Source organism: Lagopus leucura, unplaced genomic scaffold (assembly GCF_019238085.1).
Source record: "Lagopus leucura isolate 7727_CA_CO unplaced genomic scaffold, USGS_WTPT01 Super-Scaffold_100009, whole genome shotgun sequence".
Classification (NCBI taxonomy): domain Eukaryota; kingdom Metazoa; phylum Chordata; class Aves; order Galliformes; family Phasianidae; genus Lagopus; species Lagopus leucura.
Window position 1 is genome coordinate 18,838,836 of NW_024962266.1, and position 23,262 is coordinate 18,862,097.

The following is a 23,262-nucleotide window of genomic DNA, read 5'->3' on the forward strand; positions in this document are numbered from 1 at the left end:
CACGCGCGCCGCCGTCACTTCCGGCGGCCGCGAAGCCGCGGTTTCCACGGCGACGGCGGACGCGTCATGGCGTCGGTGGCGGCGCGGCCCGCGGCCGTGTTCGGCTGCCGACCCGGCGTGTCCGGCGGCGTCTGCTTCCTGCAGGAGCGGCTGGTGCTGCACGCGGCGGGTGCGGCCCTCGCGCAGTTCCACACCGAGCAGAGATGGCACAAGTTCATCCCAGGTGCCGGCACCCCACCCGGCCCCGTCGCCGCCGCCCGCCCACGACCCGATCCGATCCCTATCCCTTCTCCTCCCCGCAGGCCGCGAGAAGAGCCGGGGCGTGCGGGCGCTGGCCGTCAGCCGCAGCCGGCGGTACCTGGCCGTTTCCGAGACGGCGGAGGAGGAGCCGGCTCTGACGGTGTACGAGCTGACGGAGGGGCCGCCACGGCTGCGGAGGACGCTGACCGCCGCCGAGCTGCCGGCGCGAGAGGCGCTGGCCTTGGCCTTCTCCCCCGACGGCCGGCATCTGGCCGCGGCCACCGGCCCTCCCGAGCCGCGCCTCGTCCTGTGGCTGTGGGAGAAGCAGCGGCTGCTGGCCGCGGTGCGCCTCGAGGCCGCCGGAGGCGGTGTCTGCCAGGTAACGGCCGCCGGGAGCCGCCGGCAGCGGGAATCACAGAAATCACAGAATGGCCAGGGTTGGAAGGAACCTCAAGGATCACGAATCTCCAACCCCCCCACCACAGGCAGGACCACCAACCTCCCCATTTAGTACCAGACCAGGCTGCCCAGGGTCCCATCCAATCTGGCCTTGAGCCTCCAGGGACGGGGCATCCACAGCCTCTCTGGGCAGCTGTTCCAGCACCTCACCACTCTCTCTGTAAAGAATTTCCCCCTGACATCCAACCTAAATCTCCCCTCCCTCAACTTAAAACCATTTCCCATTTTTGAAGGGCGCTTGTGAACGCCAGGGGGACAGGCCGCATGGTAGCTGCCATTTTTTTCTGGGGTACGTCTACAAGCAGACAGCCTGCTGTGTGTGTGAGCTCAGTTTGTGGCGAGAGGAGAGTGACCGTGAAGACAAGTGCAGCCTATAGTCCCATTAAGCGTGGAAAATCATGTCTAGCTACTCCTGCTGTCCTTGTATAGGGGATCGAGGTGATTAGTCCACTGGATCCATCAGCACACACCCATTTACACAAATTAAAGCGCATTATGGGTAAGGTTTGCCTTTCCCGAAATACAGAAATTCTTCCTGACTTCTAAGAATGGATGGTGCCTTTCTACCTGGAAAACCTGGTAATCAGCAGTGAAGACGTGTTTTTGCCTTGCTTGATCCTGAAGGGCAGAGACAACTCCCATACTATACTGTGATTCAGGTGGCTTCTAAGTTTAATAGAATTAATGTATCCATAACATCATGTCTCACATTGATACGCACAGTTCCAAAAGGGGGAGAAGTGCAAAGTGTATTTCTTAGTTTCTTCTACGTTTCTGTGAAAGTTTTTTCCTTGTTTGTTTTCCTGTATCTCGTACCTCTCTAGAACAATATGATACTTGCATATGATAATTCCTGAGAGTAAACATAGCTGTGTAAAATAATTTCTCTCTCTTGTTCCACAGGTGAGCTTTAGTCCTCAAGACAATGCACAGATTTGTGTTACTGGAAATGGCTTTTTTAAACTATTTAAATACAGTGAAGGAACTTTGAAGCAGACAAATTTACAAAAGGGAGAGCCACAAAACTACCTGTGCCATGCTTGGCTGTCTGAGGAGGAAATTATATGTGGCACTGCCACAGGCAAACTTTTCCTCTTTGAAACTGGAGAGCTGCTCTGGCAGAGAGATGTAGAATACAGAAAACCACCCAAGGAACTGGAAGAAGGTACACGAGCAAAGCATTATGAGAGGTAAATCTTTGCAGAATACTTGTGCATGAAGACTTGTTGCAGGCCATTCACTTCTTTCTTGTCCAGTTCATGAATAGGTTATAACATTTTTGATGCTGCTAATAAACATTTTTGTTTTGTCTCTTTTATTCTGAAGACTTTATACATTTCTTGCTTGCAGTTGTTCTGATGTCTCTGGTGAACCAACCTCTGAAGACAGTGGTTCATTACAGGATTCTCTGCCTCAAATATCTGCAGTTGTAGCTTATTCCAAAGGCTTTGCATGTTCATCTAGCCCAGGAGTGGTTCTTCTGTTTGAGAAGACCAACGAGAAGGAAGTCTACAAGGAGAGTCAAGAAATCTGGGTAGGGGAAAAAAAAGCTTTTGCAAGCAATTACAAAGCAGAGGCCTGTTTTTGTGGGCAGGAGGGCTGCTTCTGATTCAATTATTAATAATAATTCTTAGCACAATTAAATTCCATTCTTAGCACAACATTAAAGTCCATTATAAGCACGAGCTAAGTGTTGTAAAAAGGAAGGGATTTGCCAGAGCTCACACTGAAACTCAGGGTCAGATGAACTTTTGCAAGGTAGCTCGCCATGTACCTTTATGTGAAATATGGTTGCTAAGGTTGCTAAGCTTCTGGAAACCTTTAAGAAACCTGTATTTATGGAGGCATTGGAGCTAAGAAGTAGGCTGCATCAGTTATGAAAAACTAGACTGATTGTTTGCTTTTTTCCAAGGCAATGCATCTTTCCCTTCAAATATTTATTATGGCTTTGGCAAGACATATGCACTCTTAAGTAATCTAGTAAGATTTCTAATTGTCCCATAGGAGCTGTGTGTACTGACTTACTGTGGTATCAGGATAAGGGCATTTTACTCTGATCTGGTCAAGCCTTTACATTCTGGGCCTGGAAGGTCACATCTTCATTACATGTCAGATCCTAGAAGTTAGAAAAGGGAATAAAAATCTTTTTTGCTTGTGGATATTTAGTAAATCTTCATCAACTTCCAAACCTTTTACACTAGAAATTGAAAGCTCTTTTAAAGGTGTTCTACTGTCAGCCAGCTTGTTGCTTCCACAGTCGATTATTCCTCAAGTCTACAAGATAAGAGACTTTCTGCCAGGCACGTATAGGTGTATATATGGTTTGCACCTGCCTGCCTCCAACTCATCGATTTGAGAGGTGGGTCTTGGAATCCACTGGCTGACTGGACACAGGAGCTCAGGTCTACAGGAGGAGGAGTTCATGAGTCTTTAGTGATGAAGCTCATGGTCTGTTGACCATCAATCTTTTGCAAATAGGATGCCACTAATTCAGGTATTATCAGCCTGAATGATACAGTACAAATAATGGTTATTCTGAGATCACAGTTTCCAGGCAGTTTTTATTCTATCACTTTCTACTTTTTTTGCTTAATGTCTTTTTGATACCGATTTGTTTTTTAACTCAAGTGCTTAAGATTACTGCTGAAATATCCTCTGATGCTCAGATGTTAAAGGCACATTTTGGTTATCTTGAATGCTATTCCTGCCTGGAAGTACTTTTATGCTATTTGCTATCCAAGTATTCTTATTGATACTGCATATATACTCATTAAGGTGGTATTTCAGCAAAAGTGTGTGTGTGTGTGAGTGCAAGAATGCCTACTGCTAGGACATGGAGACCTGAAATACCCCATTGGATATATTTCTTGTGCAGCTTCCTCAGGACCTGTTCACCACTGTGCCAAAGCTGTTGGGCAGACAGGACATTACATGCATATGCTTCAGCCCCTCTGAGGAAGCCATAGTTGTTAGCACAACTAAAAATCAGCTTTACATGTTTACTATGCCCTCCACAGATTATTTGAAGGTGAGTGCAATCTTTACACATTCCACATCCAACGTATCCAGTAGGGGATGTATTGTAGAGGCACAGACCCTTCAGTGTCGCCTTCTGTGATGTGTTCTCCTGAAATCTATCAGCTAGGCTCTGAACCCTTAAAACACATCTCTGAGGTGCACTGTGTGCTTCTCTGAGTGCTGTATTTCTGTATTTTAGTAGCCTCTTGTGGAAACACCTCTCTATATCCCTCTCTATATGCACACTAGATGCTATTCAGTAGAGGGATAAAAGGATACTGCTAAGACTATTTAGGGATGCATGTCACTATCAGACCATGTAAGTAAGGTTTTAACTGAGGGATTTTTAGTGTAATTGTAGTAGTTTATGCTATACTGTAAGATGCAGAAACTGCAGCATCATAGTAAAGCTGAAACAGCCTTGGGAAGCTAATCTGACTCCAAAATAATAGTTCCTGAAGTTCTAGTTGGAAGTGAAACCTTTTTGTGAAGGACAAACATCATAATAAGCATTCCTTGTTTTGATGGAATTAAATAATACAAGGGCAGGAGTTGAACGTGTAATGAAATTGACTTTACAAAGTTAAATACTAACCTGCATAAAGTAATATTAAGAAGATCTCTACAGGGAAGGGTTTTGCAGTTATGGAATCTTCTTCTGCATGCATTCTATAATTGCATCAGTGTTTCACATCCAGCATGGAATAGTTAAACATCCTGATTAATTTGCTTATTATTTAGCACGTAATTATTTTTAAATATCTGTCAGACCACAAGATCTTAACTGAGTCCTTTCAGGTCCAGTTTTATTTGTTTATCTAACTTGTGTTTATTTGGACACCTCCAATTATGATCTGCTCTCGCTGGTGTATGAGATCTGTGGTGCTTACATATTCCCTGCAGCACTTTTCCTGATAATTAATCATAATGTTAAAATGATTCTAATGCTGTTATGTTTCAAGGATGTTCAGGCAGGAGCAGTGACAGGAGGAAGTGGCTTCCTCAGACCTATTAGATTACTTACACAAAGAGTTGTGATAGATTTCTTACCTGATTTACTGCCCACAGGGAAACATTTGTTTGTTTTTTTTTTTTAATGTTATCATTTTTCTCAGGAAGAATCAAGTCATTTTGAATATCTACATTTCCCATTACATTCTGCTTCAATCACGGGTCTGGACGTCTGTATTCGAAGACCCATTGTTGCCACTTGTTCCCTGGACAAATCTGTTCGTGTCTGGAATTACAAGACAAAGTAAAGAGTTGTTTTTGTTTGTTATTACCTCCTGCTTTTTCATATATTGTGTTTAGCAGTCAGCAGCATCAATTTCATGTCAATAACAGAGTTATTTTGATAAAAGTCTTACGTGGTGTGGGATAGGAATGGTCTTATTGACATGCTTTGGGCACTATGGATATGAGGTGCCTTTGAAATGTAGCGCCAGTAGTCCAAGACGTTTTCTATTATTCAAGGTTTGTGGTAAAGCTGTAATGTGTTTTGGAAAAAGAATCTCCAGGAACATTCATAGGGAGTTTGCACCGTTCCATTCTGCACAATGGTTTTCTCTTTCAGCACTTTGGAGCTGTACAAGGAGTTCTGGGAGGAGGCATACACAGTAGCACTTCACCCCACTGGCCTTTTCTGTTTGGTTGGGTTTCCTGACAAACTACGATTTATAAGTGTGCTATATGAGGACATGCATGTTTTCAAGGATTTTCCTGTGAGAGAGTGTAGAGAGGTAAGGAATGATTCAAGTGTGGGACTGGGGAGCGCAGTGGGGAAAAACATGACATAAGATAGCATCCTGTCTGATAGATCCTATAGGATTTAGGATATAAAAGCAAAGAGAACGTTTCCAACTATCAGAAAATGAGCCTGGACTGATGTGTAACTGTGGGCCTGGGAACCATTGAAGGGGTTTGGTCAGAAATACTGGAGGACTGAATTTTACAGGGGAAAGCACCAACTATGAGAGTGGTAATATGCTGATTATGTCACGCAGCTTTCTTCTTATACAGTGTTCAGATATTAGATAATGTCATTGGAATTCATTGCATGACTTTTTATATCCGCTGCATCTACACTAATGCGTGGATATTTTCTCTTTGTAGTGCTCATTCAGTAATGGAGGCCATCTTTTTGCTGCAGTTAATGGAAATGTGATTCAAATTTATTCCTGTACCACCTTTGAGAATACTAATAATTTAAAAGGACATAGCGGGAAGGTTAGTAAACAAATCCTAAACACTACAACTCATTAAGTGTGAGTTCTTGGGATGCATTTAGAAAAGGTGAAGTACAATCTTTAATCAGGAATGGACCCCAAAATTAGTGCTACAAATACAAAAAGTCAGCTTTCCTATTTAGTATATGTGTGCACCACATAAATCTGAAGAGTCTGTCCTTACACTGAAGAATGATTTGCACATAGCAGAACTAGGAGAAATATCCCAATAATGAAGTATAAAAATGAGATGAACTGCTTGTTATGAACTGCTTTGAATATTATAGAAATAAGCTTTTTTGTCAGTGTGATCATAAGGTAATTTGAAATGTTGTGGTGGTTTTTTTTAATGCTGAAATGGAATTAGCTGAAAAACATCAAAGTTATTTTAAGAAAAACCTAGAAATGTGATTCCAAAGCAGTTGTGGGTTTACCACTAAAGGAACTTGCATGCTGTCTCCCTCGCATGTTTTGTGTTTGACAGATATGTGCAGTTAAATGGAGTGCAGATGATTCAAAATGTTTCTCCTGTGACACACACGGTGCTGTGTATGAGTGGAACTTATCAACAGGTAAAAGGGAGATGGAGTGCGTGCTCACATCCTGCATCTACAGCAGCATTGCCCTGCATTCTGATTCCAAAGTCATCTTTGCTGTTGGATCAGACCAAACTCTCAAAGAAATTTCCGAGTCTTCGGTGAGCTAACTTGTGCTGTGGCATTTTGCTAAGTTCTTTAGGGAGGGTGCTAATGCTTTGGTTTCCTTATCATCCATGGAACCCATTCTTGATTGCTACAATATTCGCTGGTGGTTTTCTAGTGTTCTTATGTCCTTTACCATGAAACTTGAGATTTTGTTGTAGTTTTTATCTTTCTAATTTTACCTTGATTTACCTCAAAATCTTCTAGTCCAGCAAACTAACTTTGCAATATTGTATCAAATCTTTTGCTGAAACATTAGTTCCAGTATTGGATATACCTCCGTAGACCACAGGGGTTTTTGTTTTGTTTTGGTTGTTTGTTTTTCTGTTAAGAACAATGCTAAATTGAATGCAATAAGCATTTCATTATTCAAAGAGATTGACTTGTGGAACTTGGCTTTAAATTTTAAGACTGCACACGTACAAAGTTCAGTACTATCATTAATGATTTTACATTATATTACTATACATTTTTTTGTCCTGTAGACATGTAGATTCTCCTAACTGCTTTCTTTGCTGCAGGCAGCAATACGACAGCTGCTCATGCAGTAAGTAATTAAATAGCTTTGGGAAACTTAACGCAATGTGGTGGTAACATTTCTTTGTGGTTTGGTTTTTTTAGGTCCAGCATGAAGTGCCTGCTGTTGATGCTGTTTACACTGCAGTAGCTGTTTCTCATTCTGGTGACATGGTATTTGTCGGTACATCTCTGGGAACAGTACGAGCTATGAAGTACCCGTTACCTTTGTGCCAGGATTTCAATGAGTATCAAGCCCACGCTGGTGCTGTTACAAAGGTAACACAGAATACTTCTTTGCCATGCCAATTGTACTCATCTCATTTAGCACCAATTCTCCTTCCCCTTTCACAGCATAATATGTTCTAACTAAGGTTGAGCGTGCTTCTGGAAAGTGAAGATTAGAGAATTCACAGAAGTCTTGTCTTTAGAAATAGGCATTACTAGACAAGCAGGTTTTGGTTAAAAAAAAACAAGGCATATTCCTGATGGAGAACTTTGTTATATCTTTTTCTGGAAAGAGGAAGATAAAACTATGCGGGCTTGGAAATCTGTTGTGAGAATGGATGGAGGAACGAGATACATGCATTAAATGATTTGCTGCCAGGGTAAACAAGAGGTAAACAATGCACAGTCTGATAACTGTAGTGTTTCTAGAAGGCTATTGAAGAACGTATGAAAGATGGGGACATGGTGAGTGGAAGTTCCAACCATGAAATATTTCAGTACACTTTTGGGAACCCGTGTGTTCTGCTTTCTTAAAACTGCTGATGATTTTGGTGTTTTAAATATCACTGTCAAATACGGCACCTTGACTTGGAGCTGCACAGTCCAACAGTAGGCTACATACTAGGCAATTACTAGAACCATACTTTCACTTCACTCACAAGCTGTGTCAGCTCCCAGGTACTCTATGCCAAGCTATGCAGTCAGAGGAGGTCTGCAACAGATGACTGCAGTTATTACTAGATATTTCTCAGTGAGTTTTTTATGCAAATTCAAGAGAAAGATTTAACCATCTGTTGCTCAAACAACTACTCAGAGAAAAGAGGCTTAGGACCTTTGGAATTTTGATATGAATTGCCTGTCTGTGCTATGACTATCTAGAAGGTCTTGTCTGTTCCAGGTTTTTTAAATCTTCCTACAGCTTAGGGAACAGAAGTGGATCCAGTGTCTTCACAAGTTCCTCTGGATCTTCATTGCCTTCCAATGTTTTCTGGACCTGGCTGGAGCAGGAGTAGAGGATGTTGGGCTATGTTAATACTTCCACTGCAGACTGTGGTAGAAACAACAGGGAATAAGCGGGTGGGAAGCAAAATGTGATGTAAGATCAAACAATGTCGCTGTTCTTCCTCGTCTCTATTATCATTCCACTGTCTCTTCTTTCTAAGATGTCTGTATCAAATGATGACCTCTTTTTGCTGACCGCCTCAGAGGATGGCTCTATATTCTTCTGGAAAGTATACAGTAAGAAGGGAATGACACTGAAAAGGGAAAAGGAATTTGAATATGCTGAGGAGGTGTTGATCATGAAATCCGATATAGAGGAGAAGGTAGGAGGAGCAACCTATGCATATGAACTATAAGATTCCTAGTTTGCAGTTTGTGAATTACATTTGCAAGATGTTTGTGACTAAGTGTGCATGTATGGCCCTTTGTCAAGAGAACTTGCATGGCTTTCTTTGCAAGAGGAGGTTACAGCAAGTAGCTGAGCGTTAACATGCAAACAGCACTGTATGAACAGCAAATGTAGAAAAGAGTTTTGACATTTCTCTAATACCTTCTCCAGTCACTTGTAGACAGTTTTAATGTGGTGGAGAATCAGCTGCATTTTTATATACTGTCTTGTAAAATAACACGGGAAATTGCTTCTGAAACTTAATAGTCTGTCTTGGTGAAAATTCTCTAAGGCTGTCTTTCAGAAATAGTTAAAGCATCCTTAACTGTTGCTAATGGCAAATAATCTCTCTGTTAAAAGTATCTTCTCATCCATGTCCTAATAGAATCGGGCAATGCTAGACCTGCAAATTCGTGTGTCAGAGCTACAGACAGAAAACGATTACCAGTTACGTCTCAAGGACATGAGTTGTCGTGAAAAAATAAAGGAATTAGAAGAGACTTTCACTCAGGAGCTAGAATCCCTTAAAAACAAACACCAGGTATGATTCATACTGCAGTTCCAAATACTAAGTCTTTCCCTTTTGAGCTAAATTCAAGCTTACATTATGTATGTATGAATGCCACAAGGCATCTGAAGAATGCAACATTCCATTCCAACAAAGGTGTTCCTGATATCTGTAAAGCATGAACCTATTATTTGAGTCAACTATCTTGCAAGTACTGAGGGGAAGCAAGAGGCTACCTGGGAGAGAACAGTTTCAGCAATAACTTTTGCCTGCATCCAAGGATCAGTAAGATCTATCATCTGTGGGTAGAAGTGGGACTGTGCCTTAAAAGCTCTATCGCATGCAACTTGCACCTCCTACGGTTGTTCATTTTACTGCCTTATTCTTTATGCTTTGGCTGCCTAGCACTTTTAAAAACACTCGGTGAAGTGTCTTGTATGCTTTTTGAAAACAGAATTAAACTATACCCTCTGGATTTCTCCTGTTCATATACTTGGTTTGTTTCATATATTGGTTTCTCTGTGGTCACGAGGGAGAGCTTCGCTAAAAGACAAAAGCCACAATAATTTCTCCCAGTGTCTTTCTTACATGTGCCTGCTAATTCTGTTCTGCCTATCCAGTGCATACACCACATGGTTGATCTGTAATTTTCAGGACCCTATTTAGAGTTAGAATGGAGATGATGCAATAGCAATTTCACTGTCAGTCAAATGGCTTGAGGTGAGAGATCACATACCATATATGCCATGATTCAATTCTATTATTTTCAGTAATACATTTTACAATAAATATTATCCAATCCTCGTGATTTGATAGCATTTATTTTGTTGAGTTGTACATAGTCCCTTCAGAAAGTATTTCAGTTTGTCTCCACATAAAGTAAGATTCCAGACAGAAAGCTTGCTGAGGTACTTATCACTTTAGTTATTCTACGGCCTTGTTATAAAAGTGTTCCTTTTATAACTCTCTTGTCTGTTGGCTCTGCCAGTGTTCTGATGAGTTTCTGATCTTGATTTTCTTGAGAAATTTAATTACTGATTTTGAAGTTTTCCTTGAGTTGTTCCTTAGGCTCTCAGGCTTTTCTCATTGTTCTTCTGCATTTAAATAGCCAGAGTTTAAACTTCTCTACTTTTCCTCATTTTTATATAGCTTAACCTTTAAGAAGGTCACCTGTTCACATCTTATGTATTCATTCCTTTAACTGAATTTTACCTGTGCCAGTTTTCTTCTGCATTTCTTTAGGTCTTTTCAGAATTGTTATTATCTTAGCTACACTGAAACTTCTTTAGGCTGGTTGATTATAGGCTTGCAAGCAAATGCTTTTGAAGGTGAATAAAAGTTCCACTCAGGCAAGTTGTACTTCCTCTGTGAGGATCAGTATGTATTAACCTGTGGTGGCTCCCTCCGAATTTTCTGGGAATTTTCTCACTCATCTTTTCCGGTTGTGTCTTTTTAGAAGATGAAGTAGTTTGCAGTGGTAGTAGAACATGCAAGCAAACGGCATTCAAACCTTGCTTTTGCCTAGTTTTGTCATTCCATGCAAATGTCAGTGCTCTAGGGCTTCAAAGTTGCTCCAAGTGAGCAGCTTGGATTTTGGTATCTGCACAACAATTTGCAGAACTGTGTATTTTCCTCAAGCAGGCACACGCAGAAAAGTGGAGGCCTTTGTGACTCACAAACTTTTCTTGTTAGCTTAGGATTATAGAATGCCCTGTATTATATGAACTCCATTGCAACTTTTCTTCAGCTTTCCTTAGTATTGTAATTTTTCATGCTGAATCTCTGGGACAACCCAGCTTAATAATACATGGCATGCTTTTCTAGTGAGAGATTTCAAACATCATTCTGTTGTGTGTGTGTTCTCCACCCTTGGCAAAAATACAAAGGATTTAGACTGCTTTGCTTATTTTTAAGCTTTTGAGGGTTTTTTTGTGTATGTTTTTGTTTTTGTTTTTTTTTTCTCCCAGATTTTACAGGCAGAGAAAGATGATCAGGAAATGCAACACCAGCTTCAAGTATCCGAGCTGATGAATAAACATGCCAAGGAGATGCGAGACCTAGGTTAGACTGCAACAAGTGTTTGTAACTAGAATCTTCAGGAAATGCATTAGATTATGTTGTGAATGCATTTATCACCATGTGCAAGAACACAAAGAATTTGGACCTGCAAGTAACGTGATGAGCAGGGATTATCAGAGTGCAGGGTAAAAGGAAAAAAGGCACGTGTGTCATATAGGCAGAGTAGAACAAAAGTTTGTCTAAACTGCACTCGTGACCAGAAGAATGTGCACGTGGGCATTTTATCTTGGATGTTCTGTTTCTGAGATCAGTAATTTCCTCACTGTACAAGACTTGTGATTGCTTTACTGCTCAACAACCAGGCTAATTAGTGTACAATGTGTACAACATGGAAATACCTGGATCCCAGATTCTTAATCAAGCCAAAACAGAAATACAGCACATTAATACCAAATATCAAGTCCACTCCGTAGCAGTTGTGCTTATACGTTTCTGTCATGGCTGGCATTCTCAAGGGAATGCCTAGATTGACTGCTATTCATTTTTTGTAGTGGTAGACTAGGGGATTTTGGTGCAGGCTTGGACTTACTCAAGCTGAAACATTTTTTTCTGTTGCATTCTGCAGGGATACAACAGAATATTCAAAGGCCCAACTGAGAGAGGAGAATGGCAACATTAGAGCAGGCTTTATTAGTGAAGTGATGAACAGTAAAAGGAAGAGCAGGAAACCCAAGGGATGATTTTCTGATGTAGAATTTTATATGGCCATAGAGCCTAAAACCCCTGTATATCTGACAAAGAAAGCGATGAGTTGTTTGTAGTGTAATTTATTGCAACCAGCTGCCAAAAAGACAGTAGAAAATAAGACATTGATAATAGTAGAAGGATAGGATATGCCTCTCTTTTCTATGAGTTTTATCAGTTCCATATGTTTCCTGTTTCCAGAATCTGACAGTAACCAGAAACTGTTGATGGAAAATGAGAAATACCAGGAGCTGCAAGTAAACTCCCAAAGGATGCAAGAGGAATATGAGAAACAACTGCATAATTTGCAGGAAAGCAAAAACAGGGCTCTAGAAGAGCTAACAGATTATTATGAGGAGAAACTTAATGAGAAATCTCTTCTGTTGGAGGAGGTAAGAAACCTGATTGGCAGTTTGAATTGTTGAGTATTTTTCTTTCCAGCCGTGACGAAATATTTCCTAGAGGATGGAAAGTTGGCACTCTCCACATAATTCCTAACCTGCCTTTAACCTTTTTTTTTTTATTTTTTAGAGTTGGGGGGGGGGGGGGGGGTAGATATGTAGATATCAACAGAACAGTAATGAGGAAAGCCCTAACTGAATTACCAGCTTTTTTGGACTTCATACATTCAGTAATCTGCTGAGAAGAATGTCCTTGGATATTCTCAGCTTTGCCTCTGTTTCCTACATCCAGGAATTTCTTTTTATTAATGTGGGTTAGAAGTTACTGCTGTTGGATAAAGATTAAATCACCTTGTTCTAGTGAAGAGATAACATTTCTAAACTGGTGGATTCTCCTGCTTACTGAAATCACCAATGTCACCAAGTCCCCGAGGCTCCTGCTTTCATAGTTTGAGCAGGAAAAAAGGAATGCCCTGAGTACTTAAGTGAAACTCCAGCACCTGGAGGTCAAAGATTCAGCCAAATAGGGCAGTCAGATGACTGATGCTGATATAATAATGCCAATAAATCCCTTAAGTGTTACTACTTGCATCCCTGTGTTGCAACACCAACTTGGAAAGAGTGTCTGGAAAGAAGGTGAGAAGAAAGTAATACAGAGACTGATGCAAAGCTGAGTGTTTATTGTCCTTAATGCAGCAGAAACAGCATTTAGAAAGGTCTTCTCAAGAGTTACTTAGGTTTGCATTTGCTGTTGTGAGAACAAGTTTGCAAGTTTGGCTAGGTTTTCAGACATATACATTTTTGATTTATTTTGTAGGCAACGTTAAGCACCTAAGCCTTAAGAAGATTTTTTGGTGTTTATCTTAACAGTTTTTAAAGTGACTTTAATCCCCTTAGAACTTGTTAGCTTAAATGCTATTGCTGCAATTGACGCTGAAGAGTCCACTAAGTACAAGCCCTCCCAGGAGAAATACATTACAGATAAAGAATTCTCCTCTTCCTTACTGGCCATCTATTGTTGCCTTCTCTAACGTTTGCTTTTCCTAACTGCAGGCAGAGGAGGATATGAGGCAGCAGCTTCAAGCACACGAAGAAATTAAGAAACAGATTGAAGAAGATGAAGACCGAGAAATCCAGGATATCAAAATTAAATATGAGAGACGGCTTGTAGAAGAAAAGGAATCAAATCTGCAACTGAAAGGAGAAATAGGAGTCATGAATAAAAGGGTATCTCTTATCTGTGATAGGATCGTGTCTGCACGTGGAGACCTGGTGCCAGGGACTGAATGTGTTTAATGATGTGTGAAGACCAATTAACATATTTTGTAAATATTTAGATTTCCATATGAGAACAGTTGCTCCTTTTTATATCCGTCTGAATATTTCAGAATATTTGATCAGAAGAAGCTGTGTGCTGACTGAATGCTGATATCCTTAGAGATGGATGATAGAGCAGGTGTGCTGTTATCAGTACACTTCCTTCAACTGTCTGTAGTTTGAAATCATAAACAATAACATTGTTCATCCTATGATGGGAAACAAATGAACTTTTAAATTTTTCCAAGATCTGATATGTTACTATATTAGAAAAACACTTGTATTGCTTCTTTTTAATGCTGTACACATTATGTTTTGTACATATCAACATTTTTTACTGTTCTTACTCTAGGGTTTTGAAGTAGGCATAGAAACTTTAGCTCTTTGACTAGCTGGAAATTACATTTTCCTAAAGATACAGAGGTTCTCTGACTGCATAACATCTTTTATCTTGGTACTGCGAGTCAGTTCTTATGCCTTTTAGACACTGGGAATACCTTTGTGGGTGTTCACATTTCTCCAGCACCATTTCCCAGTTCTGACCTTCTTGGCTTTGCAGGTCTTAGCACTAAGACAGGGATTTCAAGAATATGAATCAGGCACCCTATCAGCCTACTTTTGTCATCGTTAGATATGTATGACCAATGATCAGGGAGGCTGAAAGTAATTTTCCATGACTTGAGTGTTATTTGAAGCTGACACTTAGGCATAATATCCTCACACTTTCTGCTTCTGAATGCCAGTTCCTCACTGTCAGACAACTCATTTTATCATTGCTTTAAAGATTCAGACTATTATGGGTCAATATTACAGAGATTTCTCAACCATTTCAGAGATCAGTTTCAATCAAGCTAATTAGTTTGCAACTACTTTCTCCTAATCAACATGAAATTGGAGCTGCTTTGTTCTTTTTTATGTGTGAATCTTTATCTGCTCTTCTCACCTCCTTCTTGCTTTCAAAGAACATCTGCCAAGATTGATTTCTCTGCACATGGTTTGTAACTTCATCTCTTAGTGAAACGTGATTTCCCAAAGCCCATCTTAATTCTCACTGTTTTCCCAACAATATGTCCATCTGTCCTTCAGTTGTTTACTTTTTCTAGGTGGTTCAGAACATTAAATGTCTTTCATAAAATGATATTAAAGTGCTTTTATCTGTTAATCTGATACCCTTTATCCTGCAGTGTCTACAAGGTATCTTAGAGAGTATGATGGTTAAGAGATGAACAACTTGCAAGTTCTTCCTTGTTTGCCTCTCTAGTTGAACAGCCTACAGAAGGAGCTCAAAGAGCGAAACAGTGACATTGAGGACATGAAACTGGAACAGCAGAATCTGGAAGGTGTAATTAAGTCGTTGGAGAAGGACATCTCAATGCTGAACACGAATATTGAAAAGAGAACTAACACTATTCAGGAAAAGGTGAGAAACTGGACAATTGGCTGAGATCATTGTCTCCCTCCCTTAATTTACTACAAATTATTTTAGTAGTATGGTGCTGTGTTAACATAATGTGCAGGAAACTCAGTTTTAACTTCAAGAACTTGCAAAGTCTTTAGTTTGTGATCTTAATGTTTTAAGCTTTCCTTCAGAAACTCAGTATAGGGTATTGAATTTCTCATCCCCCATTCCTGAGTTTTTAGGATTATCCGTAATCTCTGCATTATTTCCCCCCTTGCTTCCCACCCCGTACGAGTGAGATTTGTGACTAAAGTCTAGACTCCCTCTAGATACGTGACTGCTGTTTTTGCCCATGCTGTATTCACACCTCACCTTAAGGATCTTTGAGAGCGCTGAGTCTGATTCAAGTTCCTGTATGTATTTCTCCCAGGAGAAGCATATATATGACCTAAAGAAGAAAAACCAGGAATTGGAAAAGTTCAAGTTTGTACTGGATCACAGAATAGAGCAGTTTAGAAAGCAAATAGAATCACGTGAAAACGATATCAAAGTAATGAAGGAGCAGATCCACGAGGTGAGTAACACCATAATTAGGCCTCTGCTACTAAACCCTTCGGCTGAATATGAGGATCACCAGGCCAGTCCCATGGAAGTCCCTCTGTTTGTTCCCTGACTTCTTTCTAAGACACACAACATTGATTCAATAGCTTTGCAGCTAATAAAAATACTTTGACACAATAGGTATTTAATTTTACATCGTGTGCTGCCAGTGACCAATCCTGTTAAGTTCCTGTTTCAGTGTTTTATTCAAAATTGAGTAATATAATGTTTGCTTAAAAATAAATGTCGTCTTTATATAGTTGCCCTGCACATACCTTGTAGAGTTTGCAAGACACTGCCTTTGCTGATCTGGAGGAAGAGGGAGAGAATTCCTCTCAAAAAGTTGCAGACTTATGCAAAGAAAACCAAATTCAGGAATTAGATCAATCAACTAATCCATGGAAACTTCCCATGTGTTCATAATTACCTTGCAGCAAGTTCACTTAGGCAACTTATTCATGATATAACCTTAGTGTGACTTATCCACTGCTAATCACTGACCTGTTTGGTTTCATACACCTATTTATTCAGAATGAAAGCCTTTTAAATAAATGTAAGCTAATGAATATCTTATGTGCATGTCACACTAGCACGAGGAAAGCTCTATCCTCTCTTCTGGTCATATTCTCACATCAGTAAGTGCTGTAGCACCCTTAGGTGCTTTTTGTGGCCAATTTTTCTACAGCTTTTCATGCATTTGTTTCTTTTCAGTATCATATGGTTCTTGTTGTTGCACTTACTCTTTCCGGTATTGATAATTTTCACCTAACTCGTTTTTATTCAGATAGAACAGTACAGCCTTAGCCCAACTCAAGGAAATCAATAGTCACCACATCACTTAAATCTGTAATTTGACAGGGAGCTGTATATCCGTTTTTTTTTCTCCTCTTTTCTCTGTGTTCTGGCAGAGGGCAGTGTTGTTCCAAAATTGATTTGTTTTGTGTTGTACGCAATTCAACCTGAAGGGGGATCTCCTCCCTCAAGTCTGTATTTCCAGCCCCTGATTTTTCCCATTACGTGTTGTTTTTTTCACAATGCCTCCACTTAATCTTGATGTCCTCCCTCTGCTTCCTTTCAGATGGAGAGGGAACTGGAACAACTCCACAGGGAGAACGCACAGTTGAAACTAAATATCACACAATTGCAACAAAAATTAAAAGCAACCAATAAGGACTTGCACAAAGAGAGGCAGAAGGTATGGGGTGCAGCCACTGACCAGTGGTCCCAGTGATCCATAGTCCTGGATAATGAAGTTTGTGGGGGTGTAACACTGCAGAAGCATTAATGTGACCAAAGAGGTCCTATGGGTGCTGTGTACAAAGCTGAGGAAACAGGAGAGTCTATAAATTGGGGGACAAGGCAGAAAACTTCTAAATCTGCAACCAAACTAGCAAGTTGATATTAAAAAAAATTCAGTTATTTATACCCAGGTTCAATCAACACATTCTCCCAGATTTAACAGCACAGTGAGACAGCTGTTTTTAATAAAGTATTTTTAAACAACTAAGTTTAAGTATGTATTAGCTTTCACCTTTTCTGCTAGATTTTCTAGAAGATTGAATGTGTCAGAGCCTACTGTGATGTATCTGTATTACTATTACAGAAGCAAAATATGGAAGCTCTCATCAAACGATTTAAAATGGATCTTCATAATTGTGTGGGCTTCATTCAGGATTATAAAAAACTGAAGGTTGGGATCCGTGAGCTCTACACCAAGTATGTGCAGCAATTGGAAATGGTGAGTTAGAGACTTTGCCTTCTCTTTGCAGATGAGTATTTATGATAGTGTATTTACTGAGGCAAAACTTTGTGCTCTCTCAGGTAGAGATGGAAGAGGTAGACACAGATTTGCAGCAGGAGTACATGAGACAAAGAGAATATCTTGAGAGGAATTTAGCAGCTCTAAAAAAGAGAGTGGTGAAGGATCAGAAAATCCACCAAGCTGCTTACACGCACATCATGCAGGTAACAAGCCTTTCCTTTTGTTATAGGGAAGAAGTTGCACAAAAGAGACCTCAATCACCATACTGCCATTAATTCTTAGAACTTTAAAACAGTTTTGGTTTGCTTCCTCACCAGGAGCTACTAGGGCTTTCAAGTGCTTCTATTCAAGGACAATCTTCACTGAGCCACTAATGCCCTACAATTTTCTGGACGGAAAGAGCAAGATCTCCAGTGCCAGAAATTGCTGCTGTTTTGCAGATATTTTTGTTTGTCTGCCATTTCCCACTTTTAAAGGAGATAGGCTATAATGCTGTAATGTTATAGAAAGTACAGTGATAATAGCAGGGTGGCATAATCCTATGCTGCAGCAAACGTGAAGAAGCCCAAATGCAGCCATAGGCACAGAAACAAAAGAAGAAAAACTGCTTACCTGCCTCCAGTAGGCAGGGATCTCCAGAGAGGTACCTTCACCCTTAAATGAGATCTGGTAAGGAGTGGATCCTGGCTTCACCCCTTCTGGTTAATTGCATGCACCTGAGCTCCCCTGGGTTGGCCCTGCCTTTCCACCAGGTGCTCAATCACTGTTTCAGGCTGTGACTTAGCATTTTTGCTGCATAGGGCATCTCTGCTACCTGATTTTTTTTAAAAGTAATTAATGGACTTATTTTATTTCAAACAGTATTTTTAATTGCCGCTATTGTCAATTTGCACCTTAGAACCAAGCTGCACTTACTATGTGGCACTGTTTAGGAAGTAATTTTGGAGAAAGAAAAAAATACTGACTTTATTTTGTCATACATGTCCATTCCTACTGGTCTGAATTCAGAAGGGCTTTCAGCTGTTCTCATCCAGATGTTCCAAGGAAGCTCAGAAACACACAGTTATTATGCCGATTCACATCAGGATCTCTTGCTCAGAATCCTTGTTCCTCATGAAGCAAGATAAACTTATGAGGGCTGAGGCCAAAGATCCAGTTTGTTTTCGTCTGGAAATGGGAGGATATGGAGCCCCACAACGAACGTCCTGGGAGGACAGCACTTTCACAGTCTCTTCTTACCATAATCTCCTTCTGCTCAGTCAGCATTTCCTTTTCCCCTCACTTTTCTTCATCGTTACTCTATTACACTTCCTCAGGATTGCTAGACCTTAGTCCTCACCAAAGTCATCTGCATATTGTTATTTATCCATAGTGCCTCTTCAGGTCCATGCAGCAGCAGTCTTCTTCATTGGCCTTATTATTATTTTTTTTTTCACTCCTGTGAATTTGATGTTTCCTTTTGGCACAAAACAGGGTGGCTTCAGAAAAGAACCTGAAGAATTTTCCTGCAGGAATAGGGTGACAGATGGTGCTTATAATGATAATACTCAATGTTTTGGACCAGTAAGCCTAACATGAAATGATGATTAAAACTAAATTAATAAAACATCTGGAAGATGAAGATATCAAAGGTTCTAATCAGCTTGGTTTCTTTAAAGAAGAAGCAGTTCTCTGAAGTCTAGTAGATTAATGAGACTTTACAGCCAGGAGGAATTATCATGGTCTTCCAGTCCACACAGGAGACTTTTAAAACTAGTTTAGACAAACTTTTGTCAGAGCTTGCTTTGAACAAGTAAATGACATGCTGATGGCCTTCTAGCTCTGTATTTCTAGTATTCCTCAGTTGTGCTTACATTTTCAGAGCTGTGCATTCCTCTTTGAGTGACTGTTCATAGGCATATTCCATTCATAACTGCTGCAACAGATGATTAGAACTGCCAAGATAATTTTAATTGTTGTTACCAATTGACAGCTGCTTGTTCTTGCACTGCTAGTTTTCCCTCCAACCTCCTGTATTTGTAATGACTTCTTTGATCACATGGATACACAAGAACAGACATACTGGAAAATCTTGAAGTAACACTGCTTGAACTGAAGTATTTGTAGGATCATCTTTTCCATCATGGTGTCATTCCTGTCTCTGACAGTCAGCACTGCAGGGACTCACTAGGCTGTAGGTTGTGTCCGAATATCATATGCAGTTGTTTCTGTTGGTCTCATCCTCCACGCACTTGATCAGTCCCTTTTCTGAAACAATTTTTACTTTTCTGCAACATCCTATGACAAAGTTTTGCAGTGAGCATTTATTTTAATCCACCGCTGATCGTTTTGATGCAGTGCAATCTTCCAGTTAGAATGCAAAGATTGAATTAAAAGCTAAATCTGTCTGGATAGCCTGCCTCTTCAGAAGGATATTACCAGTGTTAACCAACAGCCTCTTTAGCACCCAACAAGTCAAACAAGACATTTTGAAGTAGCTGGAATTACCTCACACAGAATACTGTGTATTTTTCTAAGAAGTCAACAGTAACAACTGATAGCAGCATCAAATTCTGGGCTAAGTATATAGATGATGTCAGTCAGAACTAATGAAAAGGTCTTTGAAGATCCGCAAGGAGATAATGATAATTTAAGTGAATAGATACGTGGTGTAAAAGTGAAAAGCAAAATAATGCAGACTGAAGGGAGAAATGGGAATTGTACATCTTAATTCTGAATTAATTAGATCAATCCTAGAGCATTCTCGAGCTTCTCTGTGGAACTGCAATGAAGATGATGTCTCAGAATGCAGCTGCAGTCAGAAAAGCAAAACAAATATTAGCTTCTTCAGCTTACGTGATTAAATTGTGTCATTTTTATTTTATTTCAGATCTACTATAGCCTTATCTGAAATATGTGACGTACTGATTGCTCTAGCTCCACAAGCATACAGTATCTTCTGCTTGTTACACTGACTTTACACTGTCCAGTTTCCTTCCCATGGACGTGTTGCTGAACCAGATAGTACCTGTGCTTTTCCTCATAGAGTATATTGGTTTTGCAGGAAAATGTGAGTCTGATTAGGGAAATTAATGACTTGAGACAAGAACTGACAGTGGCTCATACCCAGGTACATGACCTCCAGTCAGCACTAAGATTAACTAAGAAGAAACAAGCAATTCAAGACACGGGTGAGTAATGCTTCATTTGTGTCTGCATGCTGTCAGAGCTTATTCCACAAGCCCTCTTTGACCTTAATGAACAATTCTGTTATTATCTCTGTATTGTTCCAGTTTGTCTGCCTGACAGTACCTATAGCATTGTTGTGGTGAACACTGCAAAATATTACTGTTCAGCTGTACTCCTTCAGTCCTGAAAGCTGTCTTTCTTTGCTTATTGCCAACAATTGTGAGCTAGACCTTTACTCTGTCCTCTCTGTTTTATCTTCTAGCTCCTTCCAGTGAAATGCTGTCAAGCCCAGCTGTACTAAGGTTGAATGCGCAGAAGGAAAATGAGAAAATCATAGAAATGCAGCTGCTTGAAATCCAGCATCTACGAGACCAAATTCAAGAAAAGGGGCAAGGCCTTGAAGCTCAGCCTCTGTTACATAGAATGTTTCCTAAGCTGAGTCTGGAAAGAAGCCACAAGGCACATCAATACTGACCTGGTTCAAGGACACCTTATGTTGTTATATTCTCCTGGCAAGCTCAGAAATCCAACAGCATAGATTAGACTTGCATTATCACTAGAAGTATTCCTGTAGCACTCACTGCTCAGGACACAAGACACCAACCTTTCTTCCCTCCTTCTTTCCTGCCCTTTCCATGAGTACTTACCTCTCACTTAAGAATGCATGTTCTGAAGTCTTTCTGCTGCCAGGGAGCCAGGTGAAAAAAATAAATACATTTGTGTTAGAGTAAGATTGACCTTTGTGCCTTCATGCTTGGGCAGTTACACACCCCTGTCTTTAAAAAATAATGTGTCCTAGTTGAGAATTGCTGGTCAACTCTGTAAGCTCTGTCTGCTAGAATTCTAATTTGGTGTCATTGTGCTGCAAAAACAATATCATCCTTCATTTTTCCAGAACTGGCTTGCCTATATCCATACAAAGGGCTGCCTGTACTTAAGACAGACGTCACTGCTATTCCAAGGACGTATCCAGTCACTGACTGAAAATCAGTTACCTTGTGAAAGCAGTCTTTGGCTAGGGATCGAGCATTCCTAGCTGGAGCCATGCTCAAGCCCCTGTCTCATTTTGAGGGATGTGTTGGTCCATTACAATCATTTCAGCAAGACTCCAAAATGTGCAATAAAGTCCAAATCTTACGTCATAATTCATATATTAATTAAATAAATTCATCTTTGCTTTTTTTCCCAACATCTGCAACCACTTCAGGACTCCTTTCTCTGAAAATCAGGGAAAAAAGAAAGTCTTCCTTTTTGGGTCTCAGTGTATGATACATATCTGCCACACTGAGGAACACTGCACATGTATCAGAAGTTTGTAGCTACTTTATGAGCATGGAAACTATATGGTGTTGTAACAGCCAGTACGTTGCTGTTTCTGTTTCCTATCCTGAATCATAGAGAAGTGACAAGTGCTTTCTAAATATTAATGATAATATTACACTGAAGATCACAGTGTCAAGGCTGGATAGCACATAACTCTAGAGATACTAGACTCTTTTCCACTATGGTAAAACAGATGGTTCCGTGAGCCCTCATGACCCAGGATGCTTTAGTTGCATGCTTTGTCCTCGAATGTGGAAATAAAATTTCTTTAGCCTTGCCTGTCTCATTTTGAGCTTTAACTGCATGAAGTGTAAGTTTGACAGGAACAAGTTCTGATGGAATTGGTCTATTAATGTGCTAGCTTAACACCCTTTCTGCCGCCCCCAGCCCCCATAATCATCTTGATACTTCCTGTACAGAAAGAGGATGTAATTAATGTAATTAGCAAATATTTTAGAAACCAGTTCCCTCTTAAATTTTCAGAACACACCCATTTTAATTTGCTTGACTCCCATGTGGTATAATTTTCCTCTCATTTTGTCAGAATAAATTGAGTGGTAGAAGCCACTGCTTTAATAGACGTGGTTTAGAGAAATGGAATCAATCTTTTTGAGAAAGAAGAACCTTGTCCTCATAAGAGGAAGAAGCGTATTCAGGTGAAGAATGATTTCTAAGTTGTGATTAACATGCTTAAAAGTACAACTATGTGTCACTGTCGTTAGAAAGATGTCATTTTAAAGACAGTACAAAGCTCAGTAGATGAAGCCCAGGTAAGCATCTGGCAGACCGAGTTCAAGAGGATTTAGGGCTTGATTGTGGTGGGTAGGATGTGCTAAATCATCATTTGTAAGGGGGAACACTGAAAGACAGGCATAGCACAAGGTGAGTTTATCAGGTGCTCCCTGGGGAAAAAAGAAAAAAAGTATTTCCTGGTGTTTTCTACTTTCATCCTCACATGGTCTGTATTGTCTGTTTCTCTTTATCACCTCTCTAAAGGAGCTAATCAGCATCTCATGCTTTTGTGAAGTTACAGGCCAGCTTTTTAGAAAATGCATTGCCATCCTGAAAGCTGAATGAGGCTTTTTCTTGGATGATGTATTTGATAGCTGGCCCACCAAGAGGATGGGTTTGTCAGGGTACAGATGAGGTCATTGTTCAAGAACATTTGCAGGAGGATATCCATTATGTTCCATTTGTTGTTTTAAGCTGAAGACACCAAGCATTCAATAGATTACGTTTCATAA

The 23,262-nt window shown here is 40.3% G+C and overlaps 1 protein-coding gene and 1 long non-coding RNA gene across 2 annotated transcripts; one reads left to right on the forward strand and one right to left on the reverse strand.

Moving 5' to 3' along the window:
* Window positions 1–66: 66 nt before the first annotated feature.
* CFAP57 (cilia and flagella associated protein 57) lies at window positions 67–22,404 on the forward strand. The gene is made up of 22 exons (XM_042873671.1): window positions 67–223; window positions 303–619; window positions 1,603–1,889; window positions 2,026–2,233; window positions 3,575–3,727; window positions 4,833–4,972; window positions 5,291–5,456; window positions 5,830–5,943; window positions 6,427–6,639; window positions 7,265–7,438; window positions 8,551–8,712; window positions 9,163–9,318; window positions 11,253–11,346; window positions 12,250–12,440; window positions 13,503–13,676; window positions 15,028–15,186; window positions 15,596–15,739; window positions 16,844–16,960; window positions 17,369–17,503; window positions 17,587–17,730; window positions 20,571–20,697; window positions 20,958–22,404. The coding sequence occupies exons 1-22, from the start codon at window positions 67–69 to the stop codon at window positions 21,167–21,169; spliced, it is 3,744 nt and encodes a 1,247-aa protein (XP_042729605.1). The 3' UTR covers window positions 21,170–22,404.
* Window positions 1,797–16,114, reverse strand: LOC122181273. Its single transcript, XR_006179389.1, has 5 exons — window positions 16,041–16,114; window positions 15,538–15,613; window positions 4,768–4,954; window positions 2,725–2,815; window positions 1,797–2,208 (listed from the first exon to the last, which is right to left on the reverse strand). It is a non-coding gene; the product is annotated as an uncharacterized LOC122181273 (long non-coding RNA).
* Window positions 22,405–23,262: the final 858 nt, after the last annotated feature.

Coding starts and splice junctions, on each gene's coding strand:
- CFAP57 (XM_042873671.1), top strand. CDS start 67: ATGGCGTCGGTGGCGGCGCGGCCCGCGGCCGTGTTCGGCTGCCGACCC. Junction 6,640..7,264: donor AAGAAATTTCCGAGTCTTCG/GTGAGCTAACTT, acceptor TGGTTTTTTTAG/GTCCAGCATGAAGTGCCTGC. Junction 12,441..13,502: donor AATCTCTTCTGTTGGAGGAG/GTAAGAAACCTG, acceptor TCCTAACTGCAG/GCAGAGGAGGATATGAGGCA.